Source organism: Chanodichthys erythropterus, chromosome 10 (genome assembly GCF_024489055.1).
Source record: "Chanodichthys erythropterus isolate Z2021 chromosome 10, ASM2448905v1, whole genome shotgun sequence".
NCBI classification, from domain to species: Eukaryota; Metazoa; Chordata; class Actinopteri; order Cypriniformes; family Xenocyprididae; genus Chanodichthys; species Chanodichthys erythropterus.
The window spans coordinates 35,684,361-35,708,539 of record NC_090230.1 but is presented as its reverse complement, the minus strand read 5'-3'; the positions used below and the strand labels follow the sequence as shown (position 1 = coordinate 35,708,539).

Below are 24,179 nucleotides of genomic sequence, written 5' to 3'. Positions count from 1 at the left end.
TCTAACAATCTGTCTGTCTAAATATCTATCTATCTATCTATCTATCTATCTATCTATCTAAATATATGTCTGTCTGTCTAAATATCTATCTATCTATCTATCTATCTATCTATCTATCTATCTAAATATATGTCTGTCTGTCTGTCTGTCTGTCTAAATATCTATCTATCTATCTATCTATCTATCTATCTATCTGTCTGTCTGTCTAAATATCTATCTATCTATCTATCTATCTATCTATCTAAATATCTGTCTCTGTCTAAAAATCTGTCTGTCTAAATATCAGTCTATCTATCTATCTATCTATCTATCTATCTATCTATCTATCTATCTATCTATCTATCTATCTATCTATCTATCTATCTATCTATCTATCTGTCTGTCTGTCTAACAATCTGTCTGTCTAAATATCTATCTATCTATCTATCTATCTATCTATCTATCTATCTATCTATCTATCTATCTATCTATCTATCTAAATATATGTCTGTCTGTCTGTCTGTCTAAATATCTATCTATCTATCTATCTATCTATCTAAATATATGTCTGTCTGTCTGTCTGTCTAAATATCTATCTATCTATCTATCTATCTATCTATCTATCTATCTATCTATCTATCTATCTATCTATCTATCTATCTATCTATCTATCTATCTATCTATCTATCTATCTGTCTGTCTAAATATCTATCTATCTATCTATCTATCTATCTATCTATCTATCTATCTATCTATCTATCTATCTATCTATCTATCTATCTGTCTGTCTGTCTAACAATCTGTCTGTCTAAATATCTATCTATCTATCTATCTATCTATCTATCTAAATATATGTCTGTCTGTCTGTCTGTCTAAATATCTATCTATCTATCTATCTATCTATCTATCTATCTAAATATATGTCTGTCTGTCTGTCTGTCTGTCTGTCTGTCTATCTATCTATCTATCTATCTATCTATCTATCTATCTATCTATCTATCTATCTATCTATCTATCTATCTATCTATCTATCTATCTGTCTGTCTGTCTGTCTGTCTGTCTGTCTGTCTGTCTGTCTGTCTGTCTGTCTGTCTGTCTGTCTGTCTGTCTGTCTGTCTAAATATCTATCTATCTATCTATCTATCTATCTATCTATCTATCTATCTATCTATCTATCTATCTATCTATCTATCTATCTAAATATATGTCTGTCTGTCTGTCTGTCTAAATATCTATCTATCTATCTATCTATCTATCTATCTATCTATCTATCTATCTATCTATCTATCTATCTATCTATCTAAATATATGTCTGTCTGTCTGTCTGTCTGTCTATCTATCTATCTATCTATCTATCTATCTATCTATCTATCTATCTATCTATCTATCTATCTATCTATCTATCTGTCTGTCTGTCTGTCTGTCTGTCTGTCTGTCTGTCTGTCTGTCTGTCTGTCTGTCTGTCTGTCTGTCTGTCTGTCTGTCTAAATATCTATCTATCTATCTATCTATCTATCTATCTATCTATCTATCTATCTATCTATCTATCTATCTATCTATCTAAATATATGTCTGTCTGTCTGTCTGTCTGTCTATCTATCTATCTATCTATCTATCTATCTATCTATCTATCTATCTATCTATCTATCTATCTATCTATCTATCTATCTATCTATCTATCTATCTATCTATCTATCTATCTATCTATCTAATATAGTAGGCTAAGTGAATTGGTAACAAGCAGCAGTGTATCTGCATTGAGTTTCAGAGGTGAATGGAGGGGGGTTGGTGAAAGGGGCAGTGGAATTCTTGAATCCTCAAATCCTGGAAGTGGGAGGTACGAAGAAAAAAAAACCTCCTTCATATTCCTTTCGAGAGGAAGAAGCACTGCTGTGAGCGACAGAGAAAGCGCAAGACAAACACGCACATTTGCAGCAGTTTACTTCGTTGTGACTCGTAAATCTTCGTATGCCGCGAGACTCCTGCAACGAGTTTATGAATGAAAAACTTCACAAACAGCAAAGTCGTGGACATTTTCTCACGGTTCCTCTGCTCACCTGGACCAAAACCTTTTGTTTGGTTCAACTGGTTTAAACGTGACTCTGTTTTCCCCTCGCTACTTTTGCAAAAACAGACGCGTCGCGCGAGAGAAATCTGGCTGAGTGGCTTGTTTTGATTCACTTCAGCGTGGGACATTTTCTTCGGAGATCGCTTGTTGTGGAGTAATGCTTTACAACCCTAAATAACTCTCACAAGAAGTGCACTTCAACACGACCCAGTGCTCAGAATAACATCCAGAGGTGAGTGTTTTTAACTTTGGGAAGAACATCTTAGGCTACGTGTTACCTGATGCGTAATGTTATTTTTTGATGTATATGAATGATAACATAGTTTGCAAGCCATAGCCATAGAAAAAAAAAGACAATTACAGAAGACTCGTATATCTGAATAAGAAGTGTTTTGCAAATTTTAAATAGAGATGTGAATACAGAAGTATTCTTATAGCCTATGTATAGGAAGAAACCTCATATACATATATGTATAGTTGTATTTTTTTTAAGTAAATCATTCTCATTTCCATTGTGTTTGCACATTCATGAAGAAACAAACCTTGAATAGGTGCTCACAGCAGGAGTAGAATAAGAATGCTACATTGTGTTCCCTTCATTTGCATATCAATGAATATGAAAAGTGACCTATTTTGAGCTTTAAAACCCTAGGTGGCATTGTCTGTCCAGTGTTTATTATGGATGAATTGTGTTCCTTGAGGAAACAAACCTTTCCAGGGTGATCTGTTTCTGTTTTCATGATAAATCAGGGGTTTTTGTGACACTTGAGGGAGTAAGATACATCCATTGTGTCAGTCTAAACATCTTAGTCAGAAAACCAAATGAGTCAGTCCCATCCTCTACATGTTATGCTAATTTACCTTTAGGGCCACTTTCTGATCAAGAGTGAATCATTGAATTGGTTTTCTAACATGTGTCAGCATTTCTGAGGATGACTACAAGCATTTGTTTCAGAGATGATTCATAAATTAAACTTTTCTTTTCAAAACCACAACCCCCCTCCCCTAGCATCCCATCTTGACTTATCGTGGCACTCATGCTGAGTTACAACCGAATCTCACAGTCGACCCTGTCAACTGGAGTCCATCCAAATTGAATGTGTAATATTGGATGCGCTGAAAGACAAGCTGCGTCCATGCACCTGGTCAGAGCGCTTCTGAATCACCCACTGTGACTGGTTTCGTCTTAGTAATCTTCTCAATATCACTTTCAGCATAACTGCAGCTGAAGCTTTATATTCAGAGTTTTAGATATTCCACGATTCCCTCACATTTGCTGCACAGCACATAGCCACTATCGTCATTCTCATTTTTGGGGGGAGTTTTTGGTGTGCGTCAGGGATTATGCAAAACGAAGGCGACGGAGGTGTGGATAGGAAGGGAAATGGGAAAATAATTCACTTGGATTTCCTTTCCTAATCTATACAATTACAGGTGTAAAGCCTTATAACTTCCCAGGCGGTCGAGAGCAGGGGGTTGGTCCCGGTTGGTGGGGTCTTGGGGTGGATTGCATGACTATCTCCCAAAACAAATACAGCGTCCAGGAATGTCATGCATGGATGAAGCAGCATAGTAATTAAGGGTCCGGGCTGGACTCTCAGGGGGGTAGGGAACACAGCAAACCCCAACCTTTAATTATCACAATGGGCTTTTCAAATGCTTCTCATGCATTACTGTGGAGAGCTCTGAAAAGACTGATGGTTTCAATGCTGTTTTCCACTTTTGGTAGTGATAGTTGAGTAGAAGTTTCTTCATTTGCTTTTGTCCATTTAGAAGATGCTTTTGTCTAAAGCAGCTTGCAAAAGAGAATAGTACAAGTATCAAGTATAAGCAGTTACTCCAAGGTTATTTAGGGCCAAATATGAAAAGAAACTGTTTATCATTTTATCATGTTTTTTTTTTTTTTTTTTTTTTTTTGAATATACATTTAAACTTTCCATTTATTTATTTGCTAATATGTAATTTGCATGCATTATTTTTTTTTTAACATTTTTTACATTTAATTTTTAATGTTCGTTTCATAAGTATGGAAGCTTGTTTCTTTTTTCTCACAATTGCAAGTTATCATCTCAATTCTGACCTTATAACGTGCAATTCCGAGTTTATATCTCAAAATTCAGAGAAAAAAGGTCCGATTTGAAAGACATAAACTCACAATTCTGGCGTTTTCCTCGCAATTGAGTTTATGTCCTGGAATTCTGACTTTCTTTCTAGCAATTGCGAGTTTACATAAACTCAGAATTGTAATATAAATTTGTAATTCTGATGTTTTTCTCACAATTGAGAGTTTATATCCCGCAATTCTGACTTACTTTCTAGCAATTGCGAGTTTGACTCAGAATTGTGATATAAACTCGCAACTCTGAGAAAAAAGTTTTTTTTTTTGTGAGATATGAACTCAGAATTGCAAGAATTTTTTTTTTAAATTGCACTATAGTTGCAGTTAGCTTTTTTAAATTTTTTAGTACAAGATGGAAATAAGTTTCAATACATTAGAGTAGTAGGGCTCTTTCTTTCTTTCTTTTTCTTTTTGTGTGGTGGTAAAAATTGGAAATTGCTTGTTTCCTGTACATCAAGTATCAAAAAGCACAAGCAATGAAGAGTGAGCAGCACTATCAAAAATGTTTTTTTGCAAAGTCCTTCAGACTGCTGGTAGAACTGTGTAACGTGTTAGCTATTATCCCTCTAGAACTTCACACGTTTTTTTATACGGTTTCGTGACTGTTGTTGCAAAACACTTTTATAGCGTATCCAATAACATTTCTTTGAATCTCGCCAGCGTGCCACAGTTTCATGTGTGAAAAGTACCACAAATAACTCTACATTCTCATCAGTTTAAGAGATTCTTAAATTTTACTACTTTGACATGGTTATGGACAGCGCCTGTGAGGTAAATGAACTGCGTTTATGGGCTTATCATAAACCCGCTGCACACTAGCATTTAGGATTTTTCATTCAGGTTCGCCACCCACCTCTCTTCATGTAGCCAAGAGGTCGCACTTTAGCTGAATTACTTTGGCATGAAGACCATAGGACAGCTCTTAGTAATGGATGGACATCCCTCGTTTATCATTCTAATGAGGTGATCACAATTAACACAATGGGATGTTGCTGTACTGTAACTCCTCCTAGATGAAAACGGATCATGTCGGGTATTCTAAACGCCGAAAGCTGAGCAATGGGACGAAGGTGCTAATGCCGCCACACTGCAAATCTATCACTTGAAACAACTTTGTCTTTGTTTGTATTCACTAATACTCTAATTCCCCTCACTCTTATAGTAATGAGAGCAGAACATATGGCAACAAGTTGTGTTGTATCAGATTGGAAATTGTGGGTAGAGTTGAAGGTGTGAGAGCAAATGGTTTGCCGTGTGATTATTGGAGGAGGGGATACAAAAACCCGATTACGGGGCTTTTGTTGGGTAATGTTTGGCAGGGATAGAGGCGTGACTGGGGTCCCGAGGAAAGCCAAGTGTCAAGTGGCGAGTCTTAGGGGGGCATAGCATTAACAGATGTGTTTCACACCACCGGGATGGCCTCTCTACATGTACTCAGGGGGGCAGCTGCTGTCGGGTGAGGGGTCGAGAGGTTTTGGGGCCTCTGTTTTCTTCATACATGTGGGGAAAAAAATGTTTAAATTGGTTTTTGATTTGCAATGTTCTCTTGTCTCAAAGTTAGAGTCTTACCTAGTCTAGCTTCTTTTCCTTACAGCTAAATTCACTTTTTATGTCAATAGATGCTTGTTGCATTAAAATAAGGAGAATTGTTTTTAATTATTTATCTGCTGGTGTTGCATAAACAGTTGTCAGTGCTAATCAAACTTAATATTTAAGAGCAATGAAGGAGCCTTAGAAGTCAAATGAATGACTGCCAGATGGGCTTTATGGCCAGGTGACGTATTATTTCAGTAAATGAGATGGGTCTGGTCTTCTGTAAGCAGAGCGTGAGTGTAGATGGCTTATGTTTTTTTGTGGTTCTTTGATATAGTTATAAGTGGAAACTTAAAATAGTGTTCAAAAGATTGGGGTCAGTAAGATTTTTTTTTTTTTAATAAGTCTCTTATGTTTACAAAGGCTGCATTTATTTGGTCTTACTGACCCTTAAACTTTTGAATGCTCTTTCTTGTATGTTGCTTCAAGTCCTTCTGGATAGTTCCTACTTAAGATTTTGTAAATCATGATTGTGATGTGATGTGTGTTCAAGTGATCTTGGTCAGAATAAAATGGATCAATCCACAAAATTAAGAGTAAAGACTAAAATAAGCAGTCAGCATGTACCATTACAAATTTGATTGCTACAATTATTCAGTGATTACCTCCCCAAAATGAAAGTTTCCCAGTGGTATTTACATTGGTGTACATATGCACTCAACTCCTAAATTTCATTCCAACATTCCAAATCTAACCATATCTAGGGACCAGAATGGTCAGTACACTTTTAAAAATAAAGGTTCCAAAAGCAAAGAGTCATTTTGGGTTCCATAAAGAACCTTTCAGTAAACAGTTCTTAAAGGAACCATTTTTCTAGAACATTTAGCAATCCAAAGAACTCCTTTTCCACTATAAAGAACCTTTTGTGCAATGGAAGGTTTCCATGGATGTTAAAGTTCATGGAATCATAGATGCCAATAAAGAACCCTAAGAGTGTGAGCAACCATCCTGACTAACCAGAACTCTCTAGCAATTATTTAATGAAGAAAAAAGTCCAAAAGCCAGATCATTCCTATGAAAAGTTTATTTTTTCCTCCTTTGCATCCATGCATACCATGTTAGACTATTTCCTGTATACATTCTCTTTCACTTTTTTTGGCAGGTAGCTCTATGCTGCTGGTGTTGATGGCCCAGCGTTGCCCACAGCTGTGTGAATGAGCTGTTTCGGCCCACCCTCTTCGCCCAGCTGCCGTGGCATGGCTTCTCTCAGGATGATGAAGTCATGGCATTTGCTTCTCCTGTGGGTTATTCTAGCTCACCTCCCCTTGGCCCACTCACGTCCCGCAGTAACCGAACAAGGTAAGTTTTTCCTTTTCCAGTGTTCATTTCCAGGATGTTCATAATCAAAGGTGGTGCAAATCGAACAAATGGATAAAAGCAGCATATCTTTTACTTGTGTGACTTATGAATGGACAACATTCATTTGATGATCAGTTTACACTAGGCTCCACCTCATGTAGCAGCAGAGTTCTGGTCACGGCTCAGTTTTTGATGTGGAGTTAACTAGTGGAGCTGGAACTCATTAGGGTCTGGTGTGCTGTAGGAGTACAGATGCTTTTCCTTTATGAATCCATGGAGCTTTGGGCTCTTTCGCTCTTTCTTGAAACCTTAGAGGTTCATATGGATTGTAGTGAAAAAACTCCTTATTGTGCTAAAATATCCAAACACAATGCTCTCTCTCTCTCTCTCTCTCTCTCTATATATATCTATATATATCCATGATCATATTCTACATCCCTTAGCAACTACTTTACTAACTGTTAATAAGCAGCAATTAGGAGTTTGAGACAAAAGTCATAGTTAATAGTGATTAATGGACCCTAAAATAAAGTGTGACATATATATATATAATTACACTAAATTTCTCCACTGATTATTCAGAGTTATATCTGCCTACTGATACTATACTATATACTGATAATGATACCAATGGTTTGGGGGTTCTGCCTTTTATACCTTCTTTTAAATTAATGATAATTTCATTATAATTAATCATCATATTTTTAATTATTATATTTTGAAAGAAATGCAAATAAAATCTTTATTCTCTCCATTCCATCAACTTGTTTCAGATTAAATGGTATCAGTTATACACAAACACATTACTCAAATTAATATTAACACACATTAATCAAATTCTGAAGATTAAATTAATATTTCTTAACTTTCTGAATGTTATTAATTCATATAATTACTATTAATATTGAACACACTGGTTTCTTAGCATTTTCCTGCGCTCTTTTGATTGACAGAATTTATCGGCCCTGACTATCGGCTGTTTTTAATCTATCGGCCGATAGCTGATAGTGTGAAAATTAGCTTTTATTGCCTGATAACGATTATTGGCCAATATATCGGTACATCTCTAATATATATTTCATACAGTGCATTATAATGTTGATACTTTTTTAACATTTGAAACAATTTATTTAACTTTTTATTGTTGCATTTCATATTTATTTAGTGTAAAATTTGTTAAAATGTTAAATAGTATAACATTTTTATATCTGTCTGTTATCATCCATATCATAAAAATTATTATCAGCTTTTCTGCCTGAATTTGTCAATGCATCCCTATAGTTGTGGTATCAAGAGGTTTGATAATTTGCCTTTTAGTGTAATAAGGGAAATGACAGCCTGACACCAACACACTTCCACTACAGTCTTAATTGTCTACATAATTATTGGTGATGCATGTGTGCATACAAGCCGACAGTGTCCATTCACAGTCGTTTAACACACTAATATGTTGTACATTGTGGGCCACAGAGCTCATCTGCATGTGAGAACAGCCATCCATCGCACATATCCTGTTGCTGTATAAACTCTTGGTCTATTGTTTGTGAGCCTTGATCGAACTGTCTGTTTGCCTTCTTGTTTGAATTGACTTGTTGTAGCGACTCGGTGCCCAGCAGTATTACTAGCCAAGCAGGAAATCCCAGCAGCAATCCATTCAGACTAGGACTTCCTCTATTGATTCCCAGCCAAGTCCAGAGCTTAGCAGCAATCCTGGCTGATGTGTAGAGACGGGATGTCTATAAGGATTCGAGGATTGTTTTATTAAAGCTTTACTTCATTAAAAGGGTTGTAATGATCTGAAATGCAATGACTTTTCGGCTTTTAAAGATGTCGTTGGATGAATAATGAGGTGATGACAGATGTTGTACACTTCAGCCTGGACTGACTGACCAAGACAAATGGGTCAGGCCTCCGCCTCCCTCTGAAAAAACACATTCTCTTCGGTTCTCCAAGAAGCCAGTCCGGAGTGGTCTGATTGTGAGCGCACAGATGTGCGTTGGTACAGCTTACGATGAAATCATGCTTGTGTTTTTAGGTCGGTCAGACTGGGACAAATGACGTAGGGACATATCATGATTCTTTCTGTTTTGTGGAAAGCGTTCAGTTTAATTCAGTAAGATTGTTTCCTAGCAGTCATAAAGAAGTACTTTTTTTTTTTTTTTTTTTTTTTTCCCCCACAGAATTTCTTCCGTAAACAAAATGTGCTTCCAATTTCACAGTTTCTCCATTTCGGCCATTTAGGTGGTGCGCCCCTCCTTTTGTTGTTGACTGCTTCCAATTTCACCAGAGGAATGGTTCAAATTCCCACATGATGAGGACCAAATCGTCTGTGTTTTTTTATTCACTATGCTGTTTTATGTGCAAAAAGGTGAAGCTTGTGCAAAAGCTTTGTAAGATATTCTGATTTTATATTCACTACATTAGCCTTTTGAAAGGAAGTGTGCATGTGATTGCTTCGGTTTTGAGCCCTACAAATGGGTTACTGATCTGTTCTGAAAGGGCTGTGGAGAACAAAGGAAAAAACAATAATACACTCAAAAAATGCTGGGTTAAAACAACCCAAGTTGGGTTGAAAATGGACAAACCCAGCCATTTGGTTGTTTTAACCCAGCGGTTGGGTTAAATGTTTGCCCAACATGCTGGGCAGTTTTATTTAACTCAACTACTGTATGGCTGGATTAAAATGAACCCAAAATATGTTGGAAATTAAAAATCAGACATAATTACTAGAGGCAACAATAATCAAAAGTAATGTTAAATGTTTGTTTAATTATGAATCATTAAACTTATTGATAAATGTTAATTTATTAAACATTAATAAATGTTAATTTCCAACATACTTTGGGTTTATTTTAAGCAATAAATAGTCATTTTTAAACAAAAGTTGAGTTAAATAAAACTGCCCAACGAGTTTGGGCAAACATTTAACCCAACCGCTGGGTTAAAACAACACAACCACTATGTTAAAACAACCCAATTGCTGGGTTTGTCCATTTAGAGTGTTTATTAAACTTGATTTTAACTTATTAAATGTTAATTTCCAACCTATTTTGGGTTCATTTTAGGCAAGCAATATAGTAATTTTTAAACAATAGTTGAGTTAAATAAAACTACTCGGCAGGTTGGGTCAAAACAACCCAATCGCTGGGGTTTGTCCATATTTAACTCAACATTTTTTAGTGTGGTAAATACAAATCATAAATAGCAACTAAAACAGTACTACCAAGACTACATTAAATACTAGTTCACTTGCTGAAACCATTGAAAGTCAAGAGCAATTTAATAACAACCCTCTCAGTCATTCGTTCATAGAGTCATTTCATACAGTCATTTGGCCAATAAATTTTCATGGTTATATTGATGTTTTTATGGATATTTCTGTTATTTTTTTGTCGCCACTTGAAGCAGAACAACTCCTAAAAATATCTTTGCTGGATTAATCACAACAATAGTAACAGCCAGATGTTTAGTTTGAACAACAAAGGCATCGAAAGGCATGCTGGGAGTTGACAACCCTTTTAACTCCAGTTATGAGTGCTGTTTTTCTTGTAAATGTGAGGTTTAAGGTGCGTGTCATGTTTCTGCTCTAGTAAGCGATTGGAATAATTGGAAATAAAGTGAATGGAAGGACTATGAGGAGATATCAGTCCTCATTTTATCTTTAAGACCAGCAGATCCCTAAGCCTCTACTTTTCAGCTCGGCATGCTTTTTTTGTTGTTAAATTGGGCTGAAGCGAAAGTTGATCCCACCCCCCTCTCGTCCCGTTTCCTTGCTGGGATTAAGGGGCCTGTGATCCAGGAAATACCTCCACTTGGCTCAAGTGAGATCTCCATGACAACTAGCTGAGGAACCTGCTGTTACAGGCTCTTCTCCGTCTCTCCGAACAGGCTCTCTTTCCCCCTTCCGTCTCTTATGGATCCGCTCGCATTGTCAGGAAACATAGTGGAGGACAAAAGGGATGGATTAGTTTGTTTGACAATTAAGGTGACTTTAGTTTGGTGGGGGGTCTCTTTGAATAGGAACGGCCGTATGCTCTGGCGTCAGGATTTTTTTGGGCTTTTGTTTGTATGTACTGAAACTCAGTCCTAATAAGTGCAGTGGGTCACAGGAGGTTAATCTTTAAACTGTTTCATTTTTTTTCTTCAGAACTTCCCACTCGTTTGTATAGGAAGTGTTGCATCTCTTCCTAATAGACTTTTAGATTCAAAGTGTTTGAAAGCAATATTGAATTCATGGGTGAATCTCACGATAAGTATTCTTGGGCCACATTTCTCCTCAAAAACAAAATGAAGAAAGAAAGAGAGAAAGAGAGAAAGAGAGAAAGAGAGAAAGAGAGAAAGAAAGAAAGAAAGAAAGAAAGAAAGAAAGAAAGAAAAAGAGAAAGAAAGAAAGAAAGAAAGAAAGAAAGAAAGAGAAAAATGGAGAAAGAAAGAATTATGTTTTATCATAGTTATATTTTGCTGTGATTATATTTTAAAAAATAATGAATATTTAAGACTATTTACATTTATTTTCTTATGAAAATCAAGCACATTTTCCCAACAAAATATCATCTTAGTGTTCAAAATCAGATAATTAAAACGTATATCATACGTATTATTATATTTTATTCTATCAAACAAATACTCTCTTGGTAGAAATACTTCACATTCTTAATGTCTTTTTTTCAAAATTCCAGTCAAAAGAAAGCTATTATAATTTTGGCATTACTGGAATTTGCTTAATTGAAATGTGCTAAATTGTCAATCTTAATGCTGAAGGCTTAATTTCCTTTATCCAAAATATAATAATAATTATTTTCTTTTAATTTTAGGATAAATATTCCCCAGTGATTTTGACCGAGTTGGAGTTATTTCTGAATATCTGTCTTGTGCCTCACTTTTTCATCGTCGTTGACATTGTGGCTTTCTTTAAATGGTTTTTGTTGGTGGTGATCCTGTCATATTTTTATAGTTTCATTAGTTTTTTTTTTTTTGTTTTTTTTTTTAGGCATCCCTTACATATTTTTCTTTCTCCATAGTGCTTTACAAACTCATCCCTCTTTTGTTAGTCATGGCTCTTATTTAACTCTAGTGGTTCTTCAGTTTCCTTTGGACAAGCTTTGTCTCTTGTCTCACACTTTGTTTTCGAAATGCCAATTTTGATCCAGTACCCCTTTGCCAAACATTCCATGCTGGTCTTCTGTTCCACTAGTCCGAACAGAGGTGAAAATGGAGCTGTACACATTGTTCCCTGGGGAACGTTTGGTGCTGCAGTGCTTGGCTCAAGACGAGACCCCGGTTGTAGGCCTAGGGGTCATCTGGAATAGAGACCACGCTGCATTGCTGAATGGAGACCGCATGTGGGTGAATGGGGGCCAGCTGGAGATCGGGTCAGTGGAGCCGGCAGACTCTAGGCTTTACTCCTGCACTGTCCAGAGCTTTCTGGGCAACCACTCTGCCTATTTCATCGTTAAAGTGACAGGTTCGTCTTGTAGGAGCTTAGAGAGGATGGGGGTTTTCCATCTATGATCGAGATGGTTACAGGCTTGCTAATTAAAACATAATATGCATGTGCTTTAAGACCTTAAAGTGCTTGAACCCCAATAATTGCTGCTTGCAGCTATATTTTAAGTTGCTTTTTGAGGTCGTATATTGTTGTCAACTGAGGTTTTGTGAAGTCTTTTCTCCCTGTTCAGCTGTGGAATGTGTCAGGCATTGAGTGGTGAATTTGTTAGACGGCTCCCCAGAGAGATAGAGAGAGAGTGTGTGTGTGTGTTTGTGTCTGTGTGATTCGAGCGTGGGCACGGCTCTGGAGCAGAGCCTGCAGTGACTCATGCGCTCTCACTGTCCGGCACTCTGTGAAGGGCGGATGCGTTTACTTCGTTCACTATCTGATCAAGAAAGAACACAAAATGTGTCATAATATTGTGAATAAATAATTAAAAGCATTGCAAACCTCTTCTTTCTTAATTTGCTGCTATTCTTTGTTTCCTGGCCAGGATGCTAGTGGACATATAGTCAAATAAATAATCACATCTGTATGTTTTTGGCTGAATTTGTGATGTCTGAAATTGCGCATGGTGAAATAGCTACATTCTGACCTTTATGGGCGGCTGTATGAATTTATTCTCTGACACACATCCTGTCGACTTTGTCACAGGTCATGCAGTAGCGTCTTCTGAGGATGAGGATGACGATGAGTCATCATCAGAAGAGAACAAGCCGTCAAGTAGCCAAGAGCTCTTACGTAAGCATGCACTTTCTTTTTCGGGATGAAAATCAATTGATGAATTGGTTGTTGTTTTAAAATGCCACATTTTCTCTTTAGCAATGGCACCTCACTGGGCTCAACCTGAAAAGATGGAAAAAAAGCTTCATGCCGTACCGGCTAGCAAAACAGTAAAATTCCGATGTCAGGCAGAGGGAAACCCAACTCCGAAACTACGCTGGTTAAAGAATGGAAAAGAGTTCAAAAGAGACCAGCGCATCGGGGGCTACAAGGTACGTTTGCACATGTGCAGACTTCTGTTGTGATATCACTGTTGTGTAGGACATATAGCCCTCATTTACCCTGCACCTGAGCCGAGAGAAGGAAAGCTGAAACCTCAGCTCACAATAGGCCAAAATCACAGCCTGAATCTCTACACCCTGAACCTGACACCTAAATACACACACCCTGATTTAAACATGCAGGAAACATCAGACATCTCATTGCAAGTAGATAGCCGTAGTGATCGGGGATATACTGAATATGCACAACATATTTGTGATTATATTGCTGCCAATTTCAAGATTCAAGATTGTCACACCAGGCATATAAAATTATACGGTGTACTGTTCCTTTAAGGCCCCATGGTGCAACTTCTAAATTGACACACATAGAAACAAAGTGCAAATATCAAGAAAACAAGTACCATAAGGTGCTAAAACAAGTAAGTTATAACAGTTTTAATGCAATTTCATTAAAATAGCATTAAAGGATAGTTCACCCAAAAATGAAAATTTGATGTTTATCTGCTTACCCCCAGGGCATCCAAGATGTAGATGACTTTTTTTCTTCAGTCGAACGCAAATTATGATTTTTAACTGCAACCGCTGCCGTCTGTCAGTCAAATAATAGCAGTGATTGGGAACTTGAACAATAAGAGTTGAAAAAACTTCCATAGACAAATCCAAATTAAACCCTGCGGCTCGTGACGACACATTGATGTCCTAAGACACGAAACGATGGGTTTGTGCGAGAAACCGAACAGTATTTATATAATTTTTTACCTCTAATACACCACTATGTCCAACTTCGTTCAGCTTCCGGCTAGTGAGGTCTGATCGCGCTCTGACAACGGAAGTGATGTCTCGCGCTCATTGAAGTATATGGGCGAGACATCACTTCCGTCACCAGAACGCGTTTTTTGACCTCACTAACAGGAAGCTGAACGAAGTTGGACATAGTGGTGTATTAGAGGTAAAAATTATATAAATAATGTTCGGTTTCTCGCACAAACCGATCGTTTCGTGTCTTAGGACATTAATGTGTCGTCACGAGCCGCAGGTTTTAATTTTGATTTGTCTAAGCAAGTTTTATTTACTGTTATAGTTGAAGTTCCCAATCACTCCTATTATTTGACTGACAGACGGCAGCGGTTGCAGTTAAAAATCATAATTTGCGTTCGACTGAAGAAAAAAAGTCACCTACATCTTGGATGCACTGGGGGTAAGCAGATAAACATCAAATATTCATTTTTGGGTGAACTATCCCTTTTAAAATAGATGTTAGAAAGTGTCTACTAAAACATCATTAGCAAAAATGGCAATTAGTAAGTGTGATTCTTCTCTATGAATCAGTTTCAAAATCATGAACCATTTCGAAATCAGTATGTTTCAATGAACTGATTCAAATTCAAAGGCGGTACTGAAATTTTAAAAATTTGAAGATACCAGCAGTTCCCCCAAGAATTTTGAGTGCCATTGAACGGATTCTTAAACACCTCTGATGGGCCATTGTGTTCACACCCTCAACAGATATGTCTGTGATTGGCTACAATGACCAACGTTTCAAAAACATGTTGTAAATAGACATTAATGACGCTCTTCAACGAGCGCTTACACAGATACACATGGGAGCATTTGAAAGCAGGCATCTATCAGCTGATCATTGTAGCCAATCACAGACATATCTGTTGTGTGCGTGAACACAATGGCCAATTAGAGGTTTTTAAGAATCTGCTCAAAATGCTAGGGGGAAATGCTGGTATTGTCAATTTCAGTACCAACTTGGTACTAAAGTCGATACTTTAGATTCAAACACGCACATATAAATGTATATATTTCGAGTAAACATTTTCTGAATACAATTTAAAAAAAATTTTTTTTTCTATTCTCAGCTGCGGGAACACATGTGGACCATAATCATGGAGTCTGTGGTGCCCTCAGACAAGGGCAACTACACATGCCTGGTGGAGAATGAATACGGAAGCATCAATCACACCTATCAGCTGGATGTCGTGGGTCAGTAACGTCTCGATCTCGACCAGTGGCAGTTCAGGAATAAATACTGCAATTATATCCAAGTCTTACAAAGCCCCTTGTGTATGTTGCAGAGCGATCACCTCACAGGCCCATCCTGTATGCTGGTCTCCCTGCAAACCGAACAGCTGTGGTTGGCAGTGACGTAGAGTTTGAATGCAAGGTTTTCAGCGATCCCCAGCCTCACATCCAGTGGCTCAAACACATACTGGTGAACGGAAGCCAACTGGGACCTGATGGACACCCTTACGTACGCGTCCTAAAGGTAAAGGTTTTACAGTGAAATGCAGCCGTTTTGCTCAAGTCCGAATTGTTTCATGCAGCGGTTTCACATAAGTGATCCACACATTTTAGGATGTGGTGGATTGGGATTGGATGTCATGAATTTGGTTTCTTGTTGTCTCCAGCACTCGGGGGTCAATAGCTCGGACACCCAGGTGCTGACACTCTACAATATCACAGAAGAAGAGGGCGGCGAGTATATATGCAAAGTGTCCAATTATATAGGAGAAGCCAATCAGTCAGCCTGGTTAACTGTTCTTAGACAAGGTAACTTGACCACAGGCTAGTCTGAAATGATCTCCTTAGAGGTTTTTGCCGTGGGTTTCTCTCATGCTTTGGGTTTTCCTATTCAATAATGCCATGGAAACTACCAGTTGACCCAAACTATGGCAATAATTCCCTCGCTATGGATTGGGTCTTACTGGAGAGAGTCTCCATGTGGCTTGCCTGATTTAGGTGGAGGTAGACTTGAGGGTGATGGTGCTGGGCAGCGATATTTTGTCTCTCTACAGGTGATGGAAAGGTTTCAGGTGGCTTTCTGAGCTTTGGGAGCATCTAACTGGTTTTTAAAACAACCAAAAGCAACAACTCCCCAAGCTCAATGTGGTCCCGCTTCCTCCTCCTTTCCCCTCACGTCTTGGGCCTCGGGTCTGCTTTTCTCGTTCTCTTCCAGACGGCTGGCCTCAACACCACCGACAAGGAGATGGAGGTGCTCCAGTTGAGGAATGTGTCCTTTGAGGATGCTGGGGTGTATACTTGCTTGGCGGGCAATTCTATCGGGATCTCCCATCATTCAGCATGGTTGACCGTTGTCAAAGGTATCCGGCGACTCTTTCCTGTCCTCTCCAGACCTTTCCTTCTCATCCATCTCTCCCAACAGTGCTCATTTGTTTGTGTCAATCGGCAGTTTCAGGTGAACCACATTTAAGTCAAAGAGCTCTTACTCAACTGTCACTTTAGCCGGTGTATCTTTTGCACCATTGACAAAGGGCGAGGTGTTTCATGGGAACGTGTGTGGCCGTCCACAGGTGCAAAACCACCCATGCGTGGCACCAGCATGAAGAGTAGACCAAACATTTGGATTTTAGTGACATCTTCCCCTATAGAAGTATTATCTTATCCTAGTTTTCACTTCCCATTGACCTGGCAAATGACACCAGTTATGGCACTGTTTCACCTCCTCTGCTTTTCTTCCTCTAAATTCCTTGTTTTCTCTGTCTGTCCTGCTGTCTTTGTTGTTTTAATGAGCGGGTAGTGCACACCAAGTCATCTTTACTCCAATTAAATCAGTTATGCTTGTTCTGAGAGTAAGCAGACTATGATATGAGAACATTTTGCATACATAAAGCTCTGTTCCAAACAAAACTAGTGGGTGATCTTGTTGTTCTAAGGCAGCATCATAGACTTTTTATTAATTTACATGACTTTTCCAGGTCTACAAATCACAAATTAAGCTACCTCATGTATCAAGACCATGGGGAACCCTGGTTCTCCAAAGGAAAAAAGTTGTTGAGGGGGTGAATTAAATTAAGAAATATATTATATGCTTATGCCTTATTTTAATAATTTTAAGTCATCTTGAGGACCCCTTTGGAAGTTTTCTGAGGCCCTCTTGTTGAAAACCTCTGCTCTAATAGGCATTAAATGATATAGCTAAAAAAATATTGGGTAAAATATTCAATTTAACTGTTTTTATTGATACAGCATATTTATAACATTTTCCTCAACTTGCACACCATCTTGCATTATTTATTGCACCAATCTAGTCAAAATGCATAATGAGATGTGATGCAGCCTTAGAATTTAACCAAATTGTCCAAATCTTATAAGGCAGCATAATTTTTGAACCGCCTTTGTGTGTGGAGCATGATTATGATGCCTAAAAAATGCCATATGGGTCACAGTATAATTTTGGAAGAGCGTTATAGTTTTTTTTGACTATAATCTGAATTTATTGTGACTTGGTGCTGCATTATCACTGCATCATTAAAATATTTATTACTAATATATGAAATAGTTAATAATCAAGCACCACAAAAATGTTGTCCTTATCTTCTGGACACTTTGTTTTATTTCAACCTTTGCATACTTTTGCAGAACAGCTCAACTCTATATGATGCTCTAATTCAATAACAACCAATCAGGTATAGTTATGGGTCTCTTTGGCCTCCCAGGACAATTTGGCCATGATGGTTTTATTTCATACTTGTGCATGGGACGACTGCAGCCTCACGTCGGTGGAGAATGTGGGGCGAAATACTACTCCACAAAGGAGCCATTATGCAGCAACAAAGGGAGCTTGTGCTCTCTTCTCGGTGCCAATAGTGTCAAATGCACTGGTTGAAATAAAACAGAGCACGGTGTGTGTGTGTGTGTATGTGTGGATATGTGTGCGTGTGTGCCTGTCACCAGCATCTACCAGTGTGTGTCAGTCCAAAGCACTGTTTAATGCTGTAGTCACAGTAACAGAGGTGTTTTTGATGTCGGTTGAAACCATATAAGTGGATTTGACCTTATTAGTGCTGCCAAGCATCGCTGTTATATACATTTTTTTTATATATTTTTTGTTATATTTTCAGAAATAATACCACCTACTAGCATCCATATAGCAACAGATGTTTAGAGCCCCACAACAGCATTCTCAATTGTCAGAAGCTGTATGAATCTAGTTTTGGTTACTGACCCTAGCGTTGTGTTTGCCCCATAAGCACCCACCGCTCCCTCTGCAGTCCCCAGTCAGTCATACCTGGAGGTGTTGATCTACTGTGTGGGATTCTTCCTCATCTTCCTCATGGTAGGAATCGCCACCATCGTCAAAGTCCGCAGCTCCTCCAAGAAGAGCGACTTCAACAGCCAGCTGGCCGTCCATAAGCTGGCCAAAAGCATTCCTCTCCGCAGACAGGTAACAGATAAGGGATTTGACACACTGATATCCTAAAGAAAGACCCTCGTGTCCATCTAAAGGCTTTTAAAAACACCCCTGCTGCTTCCTTGGCCTACAGGTGTCGGTGGAATCTAGTTCATCTCTGAACTCTGGTGTGATGTTGGTCCGACCTTCACGACTCTCCTCCAGCGGGACCCCCATGTTGTCAGGGGTCTCTGAGTACGAGCTGCCCCAGGACCCGTGCTGGGAGGTGCATCGAGAGAGGTACGACCACTGCTTATTTAAAATTTAAACTTCTTTTTCTGTGTACAACTTAGGAATCATTTTTTTTCATCTGTATGTTTGTTACAGGCTAGTACTTGGGAAACCTCTGGGAGAGGGCTGCTTTGGCCAGGTGGTGATGGGCGAAACCATTGGACTGGACAAAGACAAGCCCAACCGCATAACTAAAGTCGCTGTGAAGATGCTGAAATGTAAGTGGTTTTGCAAATTAACACCCCAAAAGACCCCACGAAATGGTTTGATGCTGTTTCGAAGTGATCTGACTGATTTTTGATATCAAAAACCTTGTATACTTGCATTAAAGGAGGAACCAGAATATCTTACTCTGCAAAAAAATTGCTGTCTGTCTGTAAACATTCTTAAAATAAGATAAATTTACTTGATCGGCAAAACTGTGTACATTTTCATTATATATACTCTTATTTGAAATGCATCTTGAATGAATTTCATTGTTTATATGCAATTTGCAAATTGTTTTTATTTTATTTATATTTTTACTATTTATTTTATATGTCCAGAATATCTAAAAAAAAATAAATAAAAAACAATATATACATATATATATATTACACTACTTATCATGTTTAATAATAATAAATAGTAATAAAATAATAATAAGATATATTCTCTTTATTTTAAGGTTTAAGGCTTTGTTTACACCAAGAACGATAACTAAGAAAATAACAATAACTATATTAGCGTCCACATCAACAAACAACATTGATCTGTTTATTATAAGCACGCTGCAGTATTGTAGTCTGTCGCTTTAAATTCTTGACTTCTTTAAAGCAGGATGGATTCTGATTGGCCGTCAATGTTTTTATCGTTCAGCTGGAAACAAAATACTTCTGAAAGTGATTCCAACAATATCATTTCTCTTTGCCGATATAGTTGTTTCTTTCTTTCTTTTTTTTTAGAATTATATGTTTATCGTTATAAATTTATATGTATTTATTTCCTGGAAAATCAGACAAAAATACTGATTAAGAAAGTGACTTTTTTGCATTGTAGAGCCAACAGACATTAACTAAAATCCACAAAATACCCATTTTGGTTTCATGGGGGCTTTAGGACCAAACCACATTATTGATCAGATTTACTTGTGTAGACCTGACCTCATTAACATTTTGCCTGTTTTTATTAGCTGACGCCACTGAGAAGGACCTGTCTGACCTCATCTCCGAGATGGAGATGATGAAGATGATTGGAAAACACAAGAACATCATCAACCTGCTCGGAGCTTGTACCCAGGATGGTAAGACCCCATCTGAGGATTCTTACAATCATGTGGCATTTGAAGATGCTGGCACATCTGGAAATGTTGGTTTCATATCTTCTTCCTCCAGGCCCTCTTTATGTCATTGTGGAATATGCCTCCAAAGGAAACCTGAGGGAATACCTGCGTGCCCGCCGGCCGCATGGCATGGAGTACTGTTACAATCCTGACCAGGTGCCTGTTGAAAGCATGTCCATTAAAGACCTGGTCTCCTGTGCCTACCAGGTGGCTCGTGGCATGGAATACCTGGCATCCAAAAAGGTATTGTTGATATTTTGTGATTTTTATTAAAAAAAATAACACTTTTGATTCACAATTTCTTCAAAAGGTGGGCTAAAAAACTTTTTTGGTCTGTGTGCGCTCCTCAACAGTGTATCCACAGAGACTTGGCAGCACGCAATGTACTTGTAACAGAGGATAACGTAATGAAGATAGCAGACTTCGGTCTGGCCCGGGACGTTCATCACATAGATTACTACAAGAAGACTACAAATGTAAGCAGTCAGTTCTTCAAACAGTCGTATTTATAGTCCAAATATTCAATTTATGACAAGTGAACATCTTTATTTCTTCTTCAGGGCCGGCTGCCTGTGAAATGGATGGCACCTGAGGCTTTGTTTGACAGGATTTACACACATCAAAGTGACGTGTAAGATGGCTCATATGTTTTCCATTCTAGTATATCCTCACAACAATGCTTTTACTTAATAAAAGTGCAGTTTCTTGGTTATGTCTTGGTCCTGATGAAGTGCTCTTGGGTTGTAGGTGGTCTTTTGGGGTCCTTCTGTGGGAGATCTTCACTCTGGGGGGGTCTCCGTATCCCGGAGTCCCTGTGGAAGAGCTCTTCAAGCTTCTGCGAGAAGGTCATCGCATGGACAGACCCTCAGCCTGCACTCAGGAGCTGTACGGCCCTTTCACATATTTTAATTAGTGACTAAGGCCGTGTGTCGACCAAAGCAAGTGTATTTTTCCAGTTGTTTTCAATAGAAGCGCCGTGTTTTTTAAAACACAAGCAGCGCGACGAGGCACATTTTTTTAAAACTGATTTTTAACTGATCGCCGAGAGTTGAAGAATGTTCAACTTCTTTTGGGTAAAACGCAGCACTCATCACTGTCACTTTGTACCCAGCCGTCCAATCACAGTGGAGGAGGTGACAACAACAAGCGGACAATAGAACAAAATCATTGAAAACAAGAAACAGAGCAAATACTTTACCTTTTTGGAAGAGCGCTTGCGTTTTCAGTTGGCTACAAACGCTTTGGTGGACACACGGCCTAAAATATGCTTTTTTACAAATTTTATTAAATAGAATTTTTACAAACGCCATTAACAAAACTTTTAACTTTCGTAATGTGACACATTTTTGAGTGAAAATGTATATATTCTATATTAAATTAATGTTATATAATTTATTTGTTAGTTTGTTTTTATAATAATAATAATAATAATAATAATAATATTTTTTTCCACTCTTGGTTAGCTTCGTAGAAATTAAAACCTTTTTCTTTAGAATAAAATGGCCTGTTCAGATATTTTGATTTGCAACTAAAAATGCTTCTGAATTTCATTAAATAAAAAAACTTTTCAAACTTGTATTAAAATGTCATTCACAAGACATTTAACTTCCGTGATGACACGTTTTTGAGTGAAAGTTAAAATTTATTTTAATATTTATTTATTTTAGGTGCAATATTATTATTAAAATAAATACATAATTTTTTTATTATTAAATAAAATAAATATTACGTTTGAAATATTGAAAAAATAATAAATTTTTATAAATATAATAATGATGATAATTATAAATTATTATAATTTTTTAAATAAATTATCTATTATTTAAATAAATACATCTTTCAAAAATGTGTCGCATATCATTTTTGTGCAAGTTTTAAAAATTTGTATTTTTTTCCACTCTAGGTTATGTTAGCAGAAATTAAAACTTTTCTTTGTACTGAAATGCACTAATGCATTGTGCACAATAAAATTTAATGACTCAGTTATGAAAACATTTTTCTTTTCAGATACCTGATGATGAAAGACTGCTGGCATGCGGTTCCCACACAGAGGCCAACTTTTAAACAGCTGGTAGAAGACCTTGATCGCACCCTGTCTATGATATCCAATCAGGTAAGGCCAGCAGACTGTGTAGGTAGCTACCTTTTTTAGTTAGCATCCTACTCAAAATGAACACTCATAACAAGTGACTGATTTGGAATGCACATTATGGTCAACTCTGGCCCAAAGTGCAAGCATGTTACTCCCCCGCAAGCTTGGATGAAATTGTTCTCATTTCAATGCATATTGAAATGATTGCTTATTAACGTATGTGTTTCCCTTTCAGGAGTATCTGGACCTCTCTGTGCCCCTGGAGCCCATGTACTCTCAGGTCATCCTGAATGAAAGAAGTTCCACCTGCTCCTCCGAGCCGGACTCGGTCTTCTTAAGAGATTCTGGACCTGAAGAACCCTGCATCCCCCCAACAGTTCCTCCACAACAAACTGTTCGGTCCTTTAAAAAACGCTGACAGTAGAGGATCTCTATTTTTCTGCTTCCTTTGACTCATAAACTCTGCAGGCTCAGAGACTGAGGAGTTCAGCCTGATCCATTCCAGCACAGAAACACAGGCAGGAGGAAACGTTTCAAACCAGGAGACTCGCAGAGTCAAGACTGATCAAAACAGAGAGGCTTGTGTGGGGAACGACCAAACTTTTTGCCCACTGATTGTCCTTCAGAGGGATCGATCCTCACAAATAAGATGTTCAAAAAGCATCACATAAGGAAAGAATGCTTGTAATCGCCAACAAAGTCAATGGGTTGGACAAGTAATTGCAAATGTGCTGGCTTTGTAAATGCGGTTAAATTGTACAAATATGAAATTATATAAACACTATTGTTTTATATTACTATTATAATTATTATTATTTTTGTATGAGCTTGTTTATGCTTTTTTTTTTTGTTCAAGAAAAATGACCGCAACACCATTGGGGTTCTGGATAGCCCCGCCCACAATGAAATCTCATTGGTCCAAAATCATGCTACACGTAAAATAATATTAAAACTGAAGTGTGTAATTTAAGAATGTTCAGATACTTTTTTTGTAAGTTGGTTTCCTTGGAAAATCTAGCTTGACATAGGAACATTGGCTACATCAACCAATAGCTTGAATTGGGGGCGGGACTATCTGGTTGTTCAACCAATGGCAGATGAAGTGAATGTTTAGGACACCTGTTTGAAAATAGTTATTTTATAGTAATTTTTGCCGTTTGGCAATGCTAGTCGTGCAGAAATTACACACTTCACCTTTAAACGTCAAATATGTTCTGACTGGCCGTGATTGTGTTATGTCACAGCATTTTCTCTTTCAGTGTGGAAAAATTAACTTATGGTTACAATTTCAATGTAGCGCCTGGTTAGAAGATGGTGTCACACAGATTTATGTTGAAATAAGCTACAAATGAAATCTGTTACTCATCGCTTGCTGTTATGGTCTTAAAGTGCGATTACCGTTTGTTTGGTGTCCTGCAACGCTAAATTCCAGTAGTGTGAATGAATGTCTAGTAACTATTAATATGAAACAGCTGGAATATGTATGTCTGTTTAGCGTCAGCATGGTGATTGACAATCTGTTTGCACCAGTTTCAAAGCATAGCATGTCTACATTATTTTAAGCTAGACTCTCAAATGACAGGGTTTATATGACAGGACTGGCAACTTGTTGTGAGGAATAGTGTAAATTAGTTCTCAGAAAAAGTTTCGATGCTTGTGTGATTATGTATGTTCTGATGTGAATTTTAAGGCAGTGGCCATGCACTTATATTCAGGCTGTCAATAAGCTGACAGATATTGCCTTTCCTGTGGGAATATAAATAAAAAAAAAATGTTATATAT

General features: G+C 37.7%; 1 protein-coding gene across 1 annotated transcript; it reads left to right on the top strand.

The window, feature by feature from the left end:
* Window positions 1-1,866: 1,866 nt before the first annotated feature.
* fgfr1b (fibroblast growth factor receptor 1b) lies at window positions 1,867-24,179 on the top strand. Its single transcript, XM_067397545.1, has 17 exons — window positions 1,867-2,279; window positions 6,862-7,058; window positions 13,201-13,287; window positions 13,369-13,541; window positions 15,422-15,545; window positions 15,638-15,828; window positions 16,519-16,663; window positions 18,554-18,747; window positions 18,848-18,993; window positions 19,081-19,202; window positions 20,156-20,266; window positions 20,358-20,548; window positions 20,659-20,781; window positions 20,866-20,936; window positions 21,053-21,190; window positions 22,313-22,418; window positions 22,633-24,179. Exons 2-17 carry the CDS (start codon window positions 6,914-6,916, stop codon window positions 22,813-22,815), a joined length of 2,250 nt encoding a protein of 749 aa, XP_067253646.1. The 5' UTR covers window positions 1,867-2,279; window positions 6,862-6,913; the 3' UTR covers window positions 22,816-24,179.